At 37.4% G+C, this 15,789-nt stretch overlaps 1 protein-coding gene across 1 annotated transcript in view; it reads left to right on the top strand.

Annotated features, from left to right (window-relative positions):
- DOCK8 (dedicator of cytokinesis 8) overlaps positions 1-15,789 on the top strand; it is a 1,731,107-nt gene that overhangs the window by 783,350 nt on the left and 931,968 nt on the right. The window contains exons 16-17 of the mRNA XM_044064485.1: positions 852-1,006; positions 12,938-13,008. Of these exons, the coding sequence (XP_043920420.1) occupies positions 852-1,006; positions 12,938-13,008 (226 nt within the window). The remainder of the gene's footprint in view (positions 1-851; positions 1,007-12,937; positions 13,009-15,789) is intronic.

The following is a 15,789-nucleotide window of genomic DNA, read 5'->3' as shown; positions in this document are numbered from 1 at the left end:
CTCACCAAAAATGACGCCAGCTTTGCAAGGGACAGCATGCACCTCTCATCACAAGAATTGTGCATACTGCCTAGAACTGTTGCTTTCACTATGTGTCTTTTTTAAGCAGTGCTGTTCTTCTGACCATGGCCACCTTGCAAATGTCTGTTTTATCAATATTAAGGTTGCTTTATTCAATGCTAGGAACTTAAACAATGGACTATTTTTGCTTCAGGAATACCTTACCTTGAATACATCACTATTTTTACCAAGACTTGTTTTCAGAAGAATGGTAGCACTCTCACCCTACTTGGGAAATGTGTCTACCATGCATTCAGGACTGCTTGGAAATAGAGAGGCATATCCATATTTATTAGGAAACCTATTGTCTCACATCCAATCTTGCACAGTACCAGTCTATGGCTTATAGAGGTGCTAGTGTATCTGAACAAAGTCTCTCACCACATCATTGACAACTACAGGTCTTCTTTTGTGTCCCCTTCAGAGCACACTGAGTATCTAGGAAATGCAAAAAGATACCCGTTAAATAAAATACACTTATTTGGATGACTTTACCTCTCTAGCAGCTGGCTGGCTGGTACAATCACCAAGAAATATGCACAGAGTTTCCTTCATTTTGTAAACCAAATTTCTAGTGCAAATTGCCCCTGACCCCACCCGGGGGGGGTATAAACTCCCGTGATCTTGACCATACCAAATACTCCTCTTTGTGTGCTACCCTACATGTCACCAGCTCCCTGGTTAAACAGGATCTCCTAGCTGTAGTATTCACCTTTAATATAATCCTCAGTCCCATTAACACCCTACAGCATATCAGGACTTAATAATTAACAGCTTATTGCTATGTATAGATATTCTGGACAAACACAACAGTCACATCCTGCCAAACAAATCAGTTCCTGATGCCACCCTTGCTGATGGCTGCTCCTCAGAGGTTTACTCCTGCATAAATGAATGCATTAAAAAGCTTGTTCCCATCACCCCAACAGTTGTAATATATTCAGAAGTAAGTCTGTATGATGAAACTCTCATGTAAATTGACTCTATAGAAAAAAAAAGAAAAGCCTCATAACTCTTTGTTGAGAAATCCTGTCTTCCTTACTCTGGAAGTCATCTACAAGCATTAAGCAACACCCTTAAGTAAACAACCATGGAATTGAAAAGCCCCAGTAATGAGTATATAATAACCATCAGTACCATGCATAAACAAAGACCTTCTTCAGCTGAATAAGAAACTCAAAATAATACCCAGTCCTGTTCTAATCCTACCTCAAATGGCATATCCCACTCTCACCCAGAAACCATTAGCTATTATCCTGGCTGAAAAAAAATATCTCCATTTTCACAGAGCTCACATTTCCCATTGCCATGCAATGTATCCAATATCTCACCTGAAATCACCATTGATCAGATCAGCATGCTGCGGAATGAAAAACATTAGCTACGTCTACTCTAACAGTCTTCAAGGATGTTTGCTAGTAAGTATCAAACCACTTCTAAAGCTCTTCAACCTTAATCTCTCTACAGGCTGTCTATTTAAAACTTTGCAGAATTGCCATAGTCATGCCTTTCTGAGGGGGGGGGTGTCCAAGGACAGACTGCTGTACATACAACTCTATTGCACTTACTAGCTTTGTCCATTGAATGCATTATTGTAGAACTATTTAGCAATGACATAGATTTCCTTCAATCAACTAATTATTATTACTTTGAATTTGTTATTGACAGATCATGTTCGATCAGCTCTGTTGATTTCTTTGACAATGATACAGACACCTTAGCCAAGGGCCAGACTGTTCACACTGCCTTCCCTGACCCTGCTATGGCCTTTGACATCATTCTTTATGCTGATTTCATAGGCAAATTCTCCATTCACAACCTCAGACTGTATGTTTCCTACTGGATAGCAAATCAGCTTACTGACAGAGCTCACATTATTTAGGCAGTGAGCATCTCCTCTGCCTGCAGCTATATTACAAGGATGTCCCACAAGATTTAGTCATTGGACCCTCTTATTCATCATTTACCTCTCAGAAATAAATCAACATGCGTTGTCTCTGGCTAATTGAATTTACATATGGCCACAAGTAGAATACAGTTGTCAGTTCTTCCCATAATACTCATAACCTTCAGCAGGGCCTGGATGTAACCAGTGCCTGATGTATTAGTTACCGGCTCACCATAAATGGCAAGAACTACTGACACCTTATGTTCCCTCAGGTTCAGTCAGTCCAAAATTAAAGTTCCACAGGATCCCATTTACCAGGTGTCATGCTGGAGTCCAAAATCACACATTCATAAGAAAACATGTGGCAAAATGTTTGGATGCTGTCAGGTTCTGACAGTCTAACACAGACATGTCCAACCTGCGGCCCATGGGCCGCATGCGGCCCTCAGACCTCTTCCATGTGGCCCCCGACCTCTAACTACAACATCAATATACGCATGCTCCAAAACACTTTTTTTGTTTTGTGTTTTTCACGGCTGTGACCTATAACTCTGTCGGTGTGTGCATGCACCAAAGCACCATTCCAGTGCACCAAAGAAGGATCTGTGTGCTCCCGCCATTATTTTGTGGCAAAGAATCAGTGTGTGTGTGTTCTCGTTGAAGAGAGACTCGTGTATGAATTTGCCATCATTGCCTTTGAAAAGAACAGCACTTACCTGTGTTAATAGGCAAGTATGGAGTGAGTGAATGAGTGAGTACATGAGTGAGTGCATGCATGAAAGAAGAATGTTTGTGTATGTGAAAGTAGAAGAAGAGTGTGTGTGTGTGTGTGTGTGTGTGTGTGTGTGTGTGTGTGTGTGTGTGTGTGTGTTGTGTGTGTGTGCATGTGTGCATGACAGAGAGACAAAGAGAGACACATGCACAAAGAGGCTAATGATGATCAATCTACCTTAAAAACACACATATGTTAGCTCACAAAAATATCGTACATTAAAAGTACACTTTCATTAAATTGTGCTTTCCTGACAGAGAGAGTGTTGTATTGAATCATACTTCTCAACTGTATGAATTTTCACTTCATCTTCCAATTTGTGTCTTTTGCTTAGGAAATAAAATTAGTCATCCAAGGTAATGCAGTTCCAGGGAGTAAGAATGAAACAGTAGCTTAGGGTTAATGGGTCAGTAGTGGATTGACTGTGTGGGATTGTAGCATATAAAGTTGAACTGTTTTTTTCTGACAAACAAAAAGAAGCACCCAGTACTGTTTTATCATTTTTGGGTTCTAAGCAGTGGGAGATTGGACAACAATAAGTATAGCTTTGGTGGATCATCAATACTGGCAAATCAGGTGGGCACAATGTCATTTTTTAAATGTTGTGAGTTTTAGTGTGTATGTGTGTGTTGGTGTGTTGGGAGGGCTGCAGCAGTAGATGGTTATTAAAGACTGAGACGTACGGACTGTGGAGAATATGTTTCTTTGTTTCAAAACCTGATACTTGGGTACTAGGCATGTCAAAAGTAATTTTTTTTAAGACATGTCTTCTTGCCATTTGCAGTGGATGGATATTTATATTTAATGGATAATGCTAGCAGTATGAGTGTGGTCCTGTAGGGATCTGAAGGATGCCAAATCTACCATTGCCAATGTCTTGTAAAGTGACCTGGAAATGGATATTTGGATGATACTGAAAAAATACAGAAAGTGGGCTTCGAAATATAATTTAATTAAACAAAGTGCACTTGCAATTTGCAGGCCATATTTTAATTTATTAGACTAAATTAGGGAGTGATATAATTCCTGGGAAATAGGCAGCCCTAGTTTCAGTGAAAGCTCTGTGGTTGTTTGCAGGTAGGAAGTTGCAGTATGTGGATGCAATGTGTTTTATTTATTATTTTGAATGCATTTGTCATTTGAAAGCATGGTTTTCTTTGTTGCAAAAGAAGGCAGGATTGAATGAGCTATATAATGCTTAACTGACAATGATGGGATAGAAAGCTTATAAGTGATGTATAATGTTTGCAGCTACAGTTGTTTCAATGGTGTCTGTGATGCAAAACTATTTTTGAGCCTGTGTCCCACTTTTATTTTTCTCTTTCTCCAGATTTCTTGCTCTAAGGCTGAGAAGTATGGTTCCATACAAAATCAGAAGGTTGTTTTTACCTTGGAAGACTTTTCAGCATAAATACGAGAAACAGAGCCTTTTTAATACCTTTGCGTATTTCCAATAGAAACTGCCATGTAACCTTGCAAATAACATTCTTATTAAGCTACTTTAATTCTTTTGGAATTGACAAGTATGCTTCATTGGTTCGGACATAAGCACAGAGTGCCAATGTGACAGCTCAGTAAACTGTCAGTGTGTGAATAACTTCTGCACAAATTAAAATGTCTGAATGTCAAATGACTTTAGATTGGAGAGAAGTTATATGCTTACTCCAGTATGTAGTATGATCTTAGAGAGTTTATGGATTTCTTATTAATTTACTTTTTGCTGAGCAGTTGTTTGCTAATTTATTGATGGTCCTTTTGGTGGTGGGAAATTGGATGGATGAGTCCATCTCTAGTATGATATTTTTTCAGATATTTTTACTTCCAGACAGTTTCATTCAGTGAGTGTGTGTCATGTGATTACTGAGGTTGCCTATGTTAGAAGTAGGGGCTACTTTTGTGAGTGTGTGTGTGTGTGTGTGTGTGTGTGTGTGTGTGTGTGTGTGTGTGTGTGTGTGTGTAAGAGAGAGAGATTTAATATGTATACTGAATATATTTTTGCAAATGGAATTCTTAAATAGGCTAGTATTCTTAGGCAAGTAGACTTGAGTAACCAATATTAGATCTTAGCCATCCAGCTAGGAAAGTTTAGTATGTGTATTTTCCATCCAGTTTGATGAAGGATATGCTACTTACTCAAGGAGTATATTTATGGCTATCTATCCAGTTGTTATGTTGCTGAACTACATTGTTTGATAATGAGAGGAGCTTTTGACAGAAGTTGAAGTTTTTGTGTCAAGACCCTGTCCATACAATGTGGCTTGTTTATGTTGCAGTGAAGGCTGTGGTCTTTGTAATGAGCGTTTTAAGTATAACCAGTATTTCTGAGGTGGAGGAAGTCTCTTAAGGCAGGATCTTTCTAAGCCTGGAAAGCAAGCCAGTGATGAAATTTATAGGGGCCAGTGAGAGACAGAGGAAAGCAAGAAGCTTTGTAGTCTGTTTGGATAACTAAGTGAACTTAGTCCTTTGACCTTTTTTGTCAGAAATGGTTGTAGTCTTTCTTTTGGCAGGATGTTTTGCTGAGGCACATGCCAAAAGCGGCTTTGCACTCAGCAATGGCTCTTATAACGAAAGAATACAGGGATGATATGATCACAAAAAATAAATAAATAAAATAAACGGCTCAGAGTGCAGAGAGGTGCAGAATAGCAAGACCAACTGAAAAAGAGACAGCACCAACACAACCAAACACTGACGTTTTTAAAAAGAATAAAGGTAAAATAACGTTAGTGCTTTCACGACTGCTCTTGTCGCTTCATCAGGCAGGCGTGAAAGTGCTGATTCTTTTGGTGGTTTTGATGTTATGATCACCTTGTCCCTGGATGAGATACCCTTACTAATGAGGTGGGCCATGTAAAAATCTTTCCATACAATGGAGACAACATGGTGGTCAAAAGTCAGGTTTCTATCAACCAGAGTGCCCAAGCACCTCACAACTGATTGCGTGCTTACAACATTGTTATTAATGTGATAATTTGTGGGGACATGACTCTCCCCAAAGGGGATGATGATGCATTTTTGACATTTAGCTTGAGGCCATGTTTTTGGCACCAGTCATTTGTTTGGATGAGACCCTCTTGTAACTTATTTAGAATTGTTTTATTAAGTCAGTAATGTGAATTCTTTACTTTCTTGCAAATTTGTTGGCTTATTTTTGTGGATTATAGTATTGTAGGACTGCTAATGTTAACATTTTACGTAGTTGGACTGCTGGAGTGGTTTTCCCAGTGAGAAATGTTAGTGCTGTAGTGAATATCTGTTGATTTGTAAAAAACATATATATATATATATATATATATATATATATATATATATATATATATAAACTAAGATGTTAGAGTTAACTGTACTGTTAGAGTAGAGAGTTAGAATGAGAATTAGAATTTTAAGGCAACTATTAGGCATTTATTGCATTTATTCATTGTTCATATGCACCTACAGTACAGCCAGAAGGTCGACTTTGTAAAAGAGTTAACTATATGATATATTTTATATGCGGCCCCAGGACAATTTCTGTTCACTCAATGCGGCCCCGGCAAGTCAAAAGGTTGGACACCCCAAAATAGCACAAGCCCACTACTGCTTATTTGAAATACAAAGTTATACAAAACATTGTAAATTAGAAAGTGCTGAGAAATGGGTCAGACTGGTAATCACAAAAAAAAAACACAATAAAGTGCAAACTGTTATTGTCTCCACCCTGTTAAATTCATATAGGAGCATTGTATCTGTCTGGTATAGAACAAGTAAAGGAATTTGTGGACATACCAGAGCACAGGGATATATTTAATTATTCTGTGCAGTGGTTATCTTGGTTTCTAATTTCACCTTACCAGTACAAATGATGTCTGGTATCAAACATAAACAAACTGCATCTTCGGTGGTATAACCATTTGTTACAGTTTAATACACAAAAACTATAAGAAAAACCTAGACAAGTTAGAGGTTTCACTGTGTGATACCTTAAACCTCCTGTAATAGAGGCCCATGGGATATATGCTTTCTTATGAACTTCTTATGACCTCATTAGCACAGCATAAGTGGACTGTTTGGCTGTACTTTAGAAACACAGGGTTTTTAAACCCAGCTGATGTCCATATCCATTAAGGTGTCTGCTGAAACATTTGATGTCCTTAAGGGGTCATTTGCATGTATCCCATGGGGCTCTATTACAGGAGGTTTAGGCTATCACACAGTGAAAACTTTAGCTTGGCTAGGTTTTTCTTGTAGTTTTACTAATTGGTTTGTCTGTGTGGCCTTTTTGTCTTCTGGTTTGGATGTTAGGTGGAATATTTTGTAGACACCTTAACGGATATGGACATCAGCTGGGTTAAAAGACCCTGTGTTTCTAAACTATAGCCAAACAGTTCATTTATGTTGTGCTGATGAGGTCATAAGTGGCCTGAACCATGCATGTTCCACACCTAGTTGAGTTTTCCATAAGACTTAAAAAGAAAAAGTGAAAACATATGCACATTCGGAAGCCATGTAATTGAAACACTTGATGTCCTTAAATTGTCATTTTCATATATCCCATGGGCCTCTATTACAGGAGGCTTAAAGTATCACACAGTAAAACCTCTAGCTTGGCTAGGTTTTTCTTGTAGTTTTTACCAAGTGGTTTGTCTGTGTGACCTTTTTACTCTTGGTTTGAAAGTTTAATACATAAACTTCATTTTAGGTATTACATCTAGTTGTTCAAGTTTAATGATCTACACATTGATTCACTGAAATATCTACACTGATGGAGCTTCTTGACTGTGAAAGTAACTGATGAGGGAACGCAGCATGAGTTCCCATGCTGTTACTTCAATAACAACGGTGACCTTAGATTTAATATAGACTATGAGGTGTGGGGTCTTAGACCCTCTTCACAGAAAGTATAGAGTAGCATGCAGTCACATATTTTTATTTTCCTTTGGTTAAGATTTTCAGTAATTTTGCAGCTGATAAACTCTGTCAGTCCAGATTTCTCAGCAAGTCAGGCTTCAGTTAACTAGACTTCAAACCGCTGTCATACCTCTAGAAAACACAAGCAGTTTAAGAAAGATATGATGCTTCGCTGAGCTGTTTCACAAGCCAAATCATCCTGTCAGTGCAAGCTATCTTATTAACAAGTCCACTGACCTGGATGTCTAATTACTGCAATACTATCCAGGTACCATGGCCATTACATAGGCTTTGCTAAAACATAACTTCTGAATTCCTTCATGTTTTTTCTTAATATACCTGTATAAGAATGGATGGGTTAGGTGAATTATTTAAAGTTGGAATAATGTCATTAGCCACAAACATAGCCTCATGGATACAGTTTCACCACTAGACAAATAATGGCCTAAACTGAATTATTACTGACCGTAACCATGTAAGACCCATGAGTCTCTAAGACAAAGATGTTTTTCTCTTCTACAACACCAACCTGTCTTTCCAAATGAATGATTTGCTGTTCCCACCTAAAATCCTGTTTTCTTTAGCTCTTTAGTTTTATCCAAGTAACACCTGCATCATCTGTGCTAAAGGAAACTTGCTATTCTTGATGACTTCAACAGTAATATGCTGACTAAAACTATTCCAGTGGTGTGACTGTTGCTGCTTGATAATGCCTCAGCCAATCACAAGCAATACACACCCTAATTACACAATGGCCAACCTCTCTCCTTGACCTAATACCAACAAGTAGCACAAATAGATATCAAAAATCTTCTGTACAACTTCTAGTTACAAGTGATCATTGATCTGTGGTTACCCACTGGTTAACAGAACTAGCAAACTGCCACACTGCATCAAAGATGGCAGACCTAAAACTGCATAAAGTAAACCTGACCTGATGACTTCCCTTATCCCTGACACCTGGTCCTTAGGGTGAATTTACTGTCTCTTATGCTATGTGCTTGATTCTGTCTTTCTTGAGAGATGGATTCTCCTTTTGGGACCAAGGACAGTAAGGGCTCAGTCTTGGCTTGCACCTGAGCATGAAGAAATTACTGAAGTTTAGTGATTCCTCTTTCCCGCCTTGGAAGAATATCTGCCTTGTAAAACACTGATGATATATTTTTGATGCTTTGAACCTTGTAAACAAGGTCTGAGGTGACAAATAGGGAGACACATGGTGGGAGCAAATTTTCTACCAAATGATGGTATATTGGCTTGTATGTCTGCAAAATAGGTTTGATTCGCATCTCTGGTTATTAGCTAGCCTTGTAATAATTCTCAGACTGATAGCCTAAAGTATCTACCTCCAAATAAATGCCAAACAGGAGAGGGCCCAGAACTGATCCGTGTGGCACTCTGCGAGTTATAATTTTACATTCAGAGAGGGTACCAGTAACTTTCACAACTTGTGATCTGTTGGATAGCCAATTTGCAGTATATCAGATGATGTAGGGGTTTACATCAAGCTTGTCTATTTTTAAAATAATACCATCATAAAGAGTGTGTCAAAAACCATGGCCATTTGGTGTCAACAAGCTTACAATCACCCTGTTTAGTTTAGTTTAGTGAGTGCGGAGTCTTTATGACCAACTACAGAGTCACTGGTGTCTAAATCGTTTCCCTGTGTGAACGCAGACTTATTGAGCTTTATGGCTTTATACTTGCTTTCCTGATGACTCTGTGGATGTGCAGTATGTATGAGGGAGAACGAGCAGGTGTTGTCTTGGGTGCTGGAGGCTGGGATATTTTACAGTAAGTTCTGGGAGATTTGGGCATTTTGTTCTTTATAGCCTGAGCATATATTATGGGTCTAGTTGTGTGCTGTGATTGATACATTGTTGTGGAGATATGATGCTTACTGATAGAAGGCTGGGGCAAGAGAATTCTATCAATGTTTATTAAATATATACATCTCTCACAAGCTGTACTATCAATTGGTAGAAGCAGAGGGCAGTCATTAAACTTAATATAGTTGCTACACTGTCTTAGAATGCCTAATGCAATCAGACTGGCCACAGATGGGGTGAGAGCAGTTGCCAGAAGGTGGAGGACTATGGCTTGCATAGTACTCTGGGGTTTGAAGAGGAAACTAGTGTAGCCGACCCTGAATATTTATGAATGAGATATTTAGGGAGATAGTCTGAAGTTAGGTTAGACAGTAGCTAATGTATCAGTGCTTATTGAAAAGACAGAATTAACTTTGTCAAGAATGCTGAATAGTGATGAAAATGAAGCTGTCTAAAACAGTGGATATGGATCAGACTTGTGAGTCCTGAAGTACTGTTCATCACTATCTCCATGGTCCATACCCACAGCCTGTCACTAACACAAGGGACATTTCAATCTATATGGAAAGAAACAGTGGATATCCCACCAGACATCCCTGGAGCACCCATCACATTAACCATACAGGCAAGTCTTTATTGTCAAGCATAGTAGTAGAACAACAAAAGCAATGAATCAATGATATCTTGACAAATGTGGACTTTTTCTGTCTTCTAGTATGGCTTCAGACAGGGAAAAATACATGTTCTTTGGTTCCTAGTAGACTGCTTACTGTGCACTATGGCTAAAGGGGGTCTTTGCAGGTGCTGCCTTCACTGGCCTTTGCCCTTGTTGTTAACTCCTTTTTGACTGGCATTCTGTGTAGCTCCAGATGTTGCAGTGTGCCTACAGCAAGGTTCATGGGTTATTCATTGGATGGGCATCTCATTTAAGAATTTGGCACTCCTTCCTTGAATCTTCTCTTTTTCCCTTCTAGTGCGCCATAAGTTACCATCCTGAGGCCATTGGTGTTTTCTCCATTTGTTAACAAATTTACCATTGATCTACCTTCCTCAGTGCACTGTTACACCATTTCACTCCCTTTATAATCAGAGATTAATTAAATTAAAACTCATTGCAAATAAATCTTATTGAATCTAAATTCATATATTCAAGAAAGGCCTTTACCTGTAGTTACTTTTTTCAGTTATTTACATAACATTAAGGTGGATTTTCATCAGTTTTATTTAAATGTCTCTATTATTTTCCTATAATCTCTATTAATCTGTTCTTTAATAAATCCAAGATTCAGAATCCTCACTGCCATGTAGTTGTTCAATATCTTTTACTAACATTAGCTACTTAAAAAGTGGGGATGAAAATCAGGGCCACTTTTTTAACCGGGGGAGCCATGGACTGCATTTCCTAAGAAGACAGAAAAACAAATGCTTTCAATATTACATACATTTATGTCCTTGTTACATATATCAGTGAATTGTTTAGATTATTTTTTGACTGGAGAAACATGGAGCACGTGTTCTTTAAACTACTTCAGTTGTAATTCCTTAACATCCAATTAGAAGGACTTGTAGCAAAATTGTCATGCTGTGGGATGCCAGTAATACGATTGTTGAAGATCTCAAACTGACCATTATAATAGAAAGACTACCTTGATATTAGCCTAAATGTCCACTCATTTTGACATCACTGACCAATTAGTATCTTTAGCCAGCACAGCTGAGCCCTGAACTAAACTCGTAGCTGGAGAAATGCAGGCTTAACTGACAACTCTGCAGACAGGTCAGCAAAACAAGTATAACGGTTGAAATACATGGGTCATGAATAATTTTAGTACATTGGAAATGTCATCTGCCATATAATTTGCCTACTTTGTTACAGTAATAATGTGTTTCTATTCAACACAAAAATATAACTGTTTTTGACTTTGGAATTGTATGGCTTTAGTATTTAGCTTTATATGTGAGATACATCTGGGTCTATTTGTCTTTCATTCCAGTGAACTACCTGCTCTTGACTGCCCACCCACACTGCTCTGACACCCAACTGCCTTTGTGGAAAACAGAAACTGTTGACTATTTGTAAAAGTCATTATGTAAAGGGTTGCATCCCTTTCATCCTCAAATGGTGATCTTCACCACCACCACAATTTATAGTAACTTTAAACTTCCATAAACTTAGAATAAAGGGAATTCTGCTATTCATTTTAGTCTGTGTCTCTGAGTCCTTAGAGTTTGTACATTTAGTAATTATGGATGTGAGTGAGAAGATCCTATAACAAGAGATGTAGCCCCCAACAAAAACATTGATTATTCATTTACATCCACCCATCCACCACCCATTTTTCTCATTTTTGCACATGGGGTTGGGATGACACTAAAGCAGTGACAATCATCAAGAGCCAAAATTCATACCTCTGGGTGACTAGCCCTGTCATGGTTGTTTTTCCATATAATGCACTCACATGCACAATCACACCTATGGCCAATTTAGAGTGTCCAATCCACTTACTGCATGTCTTTGGAATGTGGGAGGAAACCGGAGCACCTGGAGGAAACCCACACAAACACAAGGAGGACATGTAGACTGCACAGAAGGCATCCTGTTGATTATTCATTTATTGTTATTTTACTTTGCATGATGGTAAATCACATGGTGGGACAGTTTCATTAGGCAGTTGTCCAAAGTTGTTTGTTGGTGGGAATCCAGAGTAGATCACTATATCTTAATGCCTGAAATGTTTATTGCTGTGGTTTTCAAGACAATCTAACATAATATGATGGCAAGAGGAAATAATCTATCCATATGGCATATGTACTAAGCAAATACAACCCCAGTTCCATCAGTTCCCTGTATAAAATAAAGGTGAAATTAAAATAATAGCCATAGTATGAGAATCCAGTCTTAAACCAGGGAACCTGCCGACTCTTTAAAGACTATAATTGCTGTCCTTAGAGCTACAAAACTGCAAGTGTAACTAGGAAATATGTACGTACTTTAAGACTGTGTTCTCTCAGGGTATACCCTTTACTCTAAAGTAAAAGAGTCTGAGTTAGTATGCAGAAATAGCAAGGATGTGGGAACCCCCACCCCAAATCAGAGAATGCCTGGAGTTACAGCATCCTGTGAAAATACTTGAAAGTGTAACACATTACAGGATGCACTGTTTTTTTTAACTGAATCAAAGTTTATTTTTTAAAGTGTTGTAAATTGTATTATCAGGTCTCATACTTCAGAATGAGAACTCTCTAGTCATGTATACATTAACAGAATGATTTTTGTTTACCTTACACTGATGTTTACCTCTAACATAATATATATATTGTTAACTGCTGGACTTGCCATATACAAAGCTATACATTTATTGCGTGCGAAATAATTATTCAAGCCATAAATGTCAGCAATGATAAAAGAATGGATAACATGTTATTTAATTGATGAGACAACTGAATATTATATTCTGTTCTGAGCATTGCTGATTATCATTTTCTGTTATTACTTTGTAGGTCATTTTTGGGAAGTCCAGTGGCCCAGAATTTGTACAGGAGGTGTACACCCCCATTATTTACCATAACAAGTAAGTATGCAGTACATATGCCTTGGCACTACTTTTTTTTATAGTTTGCTCTTTTATGTGAACAGTAAGTCGTGGTTGCTTAACAAATTACCATTTAAATAATATCTTCTTAGAAAGCAGATTTCTTTTTATTTGTTTGCTGTCTCAGAGTTCTGATTATATTTAAAATTATTCAGTGGTGGATTCTCAGTATTCCAGAACTGGACAGAACATCTCATCTGTCAATAGTAAGTCTTCTAGTGACCCACACAAGAGGACTAGCATTTATTACAATAAAGAAATAAATTATAAACAGTAATAATGCCAATTATATCTCAGCCCATTATGTAATTATAAGGCATTAGAATGTCTGGCAGATTAGAGATTTGTTCACCTTTTGGCGATAGTGTCACTTAGTTATAGTTTTTGACTGTAACCTGCAAGTAAAATAGAATGGTACATCAAACAAAATGACAACTTGTATGATACATAGAATTTAATAAAAACTGTCAAAGAACAAATGCATGTTAAGTGCTTTTGTCCATTCAAACACTGGGACTTCATCAGAACCCTGAACGTGTTTTAACCAACAAACACAGCACTAAGTTGACCTTAATTCAACATTTCAAAACTTAAAATGCACATTTCAGCTATTTGAACTTTTAGCAGTGTTCTCAATAAATTAAGAAAGGAAAGAAATTAAAAACACTATTAAGTATCCATAAAACAGTATCAGCATTTCATCCTTAATTTGTTTCCTTACCAACAAACAAAATAATTACAGCATAAAATGCTTCATACATATCATTATAATAGTAGCAGATAAAAATGCATTTGCAACTATATTTCAATTCATTTAATAATTAAATGTAAATTAAATAAAAATAAACTATTATATACCGAATTTGAACATGCCCCATGATGCAGTTTAATTATTGTTAGTTTGACAGCTAGTTTCAGGACCGGTTTAATTGAAATCTGTTCATTCAGACTTGAGGGGTTGGTCCCTGGGTTTAACCATATTTGCTGCATTAGCTCCCTGTATTTTAATCCTGTTTCCCATGCTCCCCTTGATGTTAATAAGTACCTTCTCCCGTATATCAAACTTAAAGCTATGAAAGTAACACAACTTAAAGAATGTCTGTATACTATGTTGTTCACATTCTTCTTTATATCATAGACTTGTTCATAAATCCGTTTCCTTAATGTGTGCACAGTTTTCTCCACATAAAATTCTGAACATCCCATACATTTGGCCATGTATATAACCTCATAAGTTGAACAATTTCCTTTTTCTAAGGTAACTTTATTTTCCCCTAAGGATAAGCATTGGTCCTCAAGAATATATGAGCACTGTTTACAAAAAGCACATTCCGTGGCTGCCTTGGACCCATAATTAATTTGTCATGTTTAACTTATTTGACAAGGTTTCTCCATCAATGTTTTGAAGTTTTAGCCATTTTATATACAAAACTTGGATTCTCACCTACTATGTTTTTGACAGGACTGCATTAGGTATGGTTAAATCCACCAGAACACACGCCTCATTATGTGTCATTGCATTCAGGGATTGCATATCAAACATAATGTTAATTGTTATCACACATTTGCTACTATCAAAGGACTCCATGCAGAAAACATAAAATGCATCCATATGAAACAGTTAAAGGAGGCTATATAAGAAGCTAGAACAGATTTGTCCATTTAAATGTGTTCCCTGATTTTTTTGTATTTGTTTATGGTAGTATCAGGTGAAGAGTTGATGGAACTAACTAACTACAGTGCACAAATGTCTCTGTAAACCAGAAAATTGCCCAGCTCCTAACAGCTTAATACAGCACTACTCCCCCAGTTGAGTTTTACTCTCTAGAGAAAAATCACTAACCACAATAATCAAATTATATAATACTGCAGGTGACTCTCTATATTCAAACAGTGCAGATAAATAATGGAACCACATCCCGCTACCACTAAAATCCATTCAGAATGCACAATCATTTAAAACACAATTAAAACTTCACCTATCAAATCAACGGATCTACTCCTGTACATCTCCAGAATAATCACAGTATCATAGTAGAATACTAGGCTATTGACCCAATGGCCTTCTTAAGTCTAGCCACGCTTCCCAATAAAATTTAATAGGTATGGGTTCTTAAGGGTTTTGTGGTGGCATATATAACTTGGGCATAGGTAGCTGAGCATTTTCAAGCTTCCTTTCTCTAGAGTATCAAAATATGCCTTCATGCAAAGAAAAAATGCAGTCATTGAAGGCTTTGCGTGCCTTGAGACTTTACCTTGCACCCTATTCATCAAGTATCTCTCACAGGATGATACATGTTTTATAAAATTGTTCTTGGGACTGAGGAGGTGATAATGCTAATATTTAGCATTATTTGTGCTTCAAGTAACTCTTTAAGGAAAAAAGTGAATTAAAGTGTGTGCATGCATGTGTGTGTGTGTGTGTGAGTGTGTGTGTGTGTGTGTGTGTGTGTGTGTGTGTGTGTGTGTGTGCGTGCGTGCGTGTGTGTGTGTTTAACAGAGTAAACAAATTATACCACCAGATAAATGTAGGTACTGTTCTATGATTTGTATTGCTAACTCTGTAATAGTCATTTCTGTCTGTAATCACTACTTTGCAGTGAATTAACTGCAGGTGTTTTTGTAGGAGTAAGTTGCATGTATGCAACACAAACTGAAGCAGATGAAAAATAAAAATGATATTTTCACTCCAAATGAAAGTAGCTGGATACCATTTACAGTAAACATGTGCAGCTCTAGAAGCAATATGTATGCACTAAC

Source organism: Protopterus annectens, chromosome 2.part2 (assembly GCF_019279795.1).
Source record: "Protopterus annectens isolate FY-2018-M chromosome 2.part2, PAN1.0, whole genome shotgun sequence".
Lineage (NCBI taxonomy): Eukaryota > Metazoa > Chordata > Ceratodontiformes > Protopteridae > Protopterus > Protopterus annectens.
Note: the sequence above shows the minus strand (reverse complement) of the source record. Positions and strands in the feature narration are given on the sequence as shown.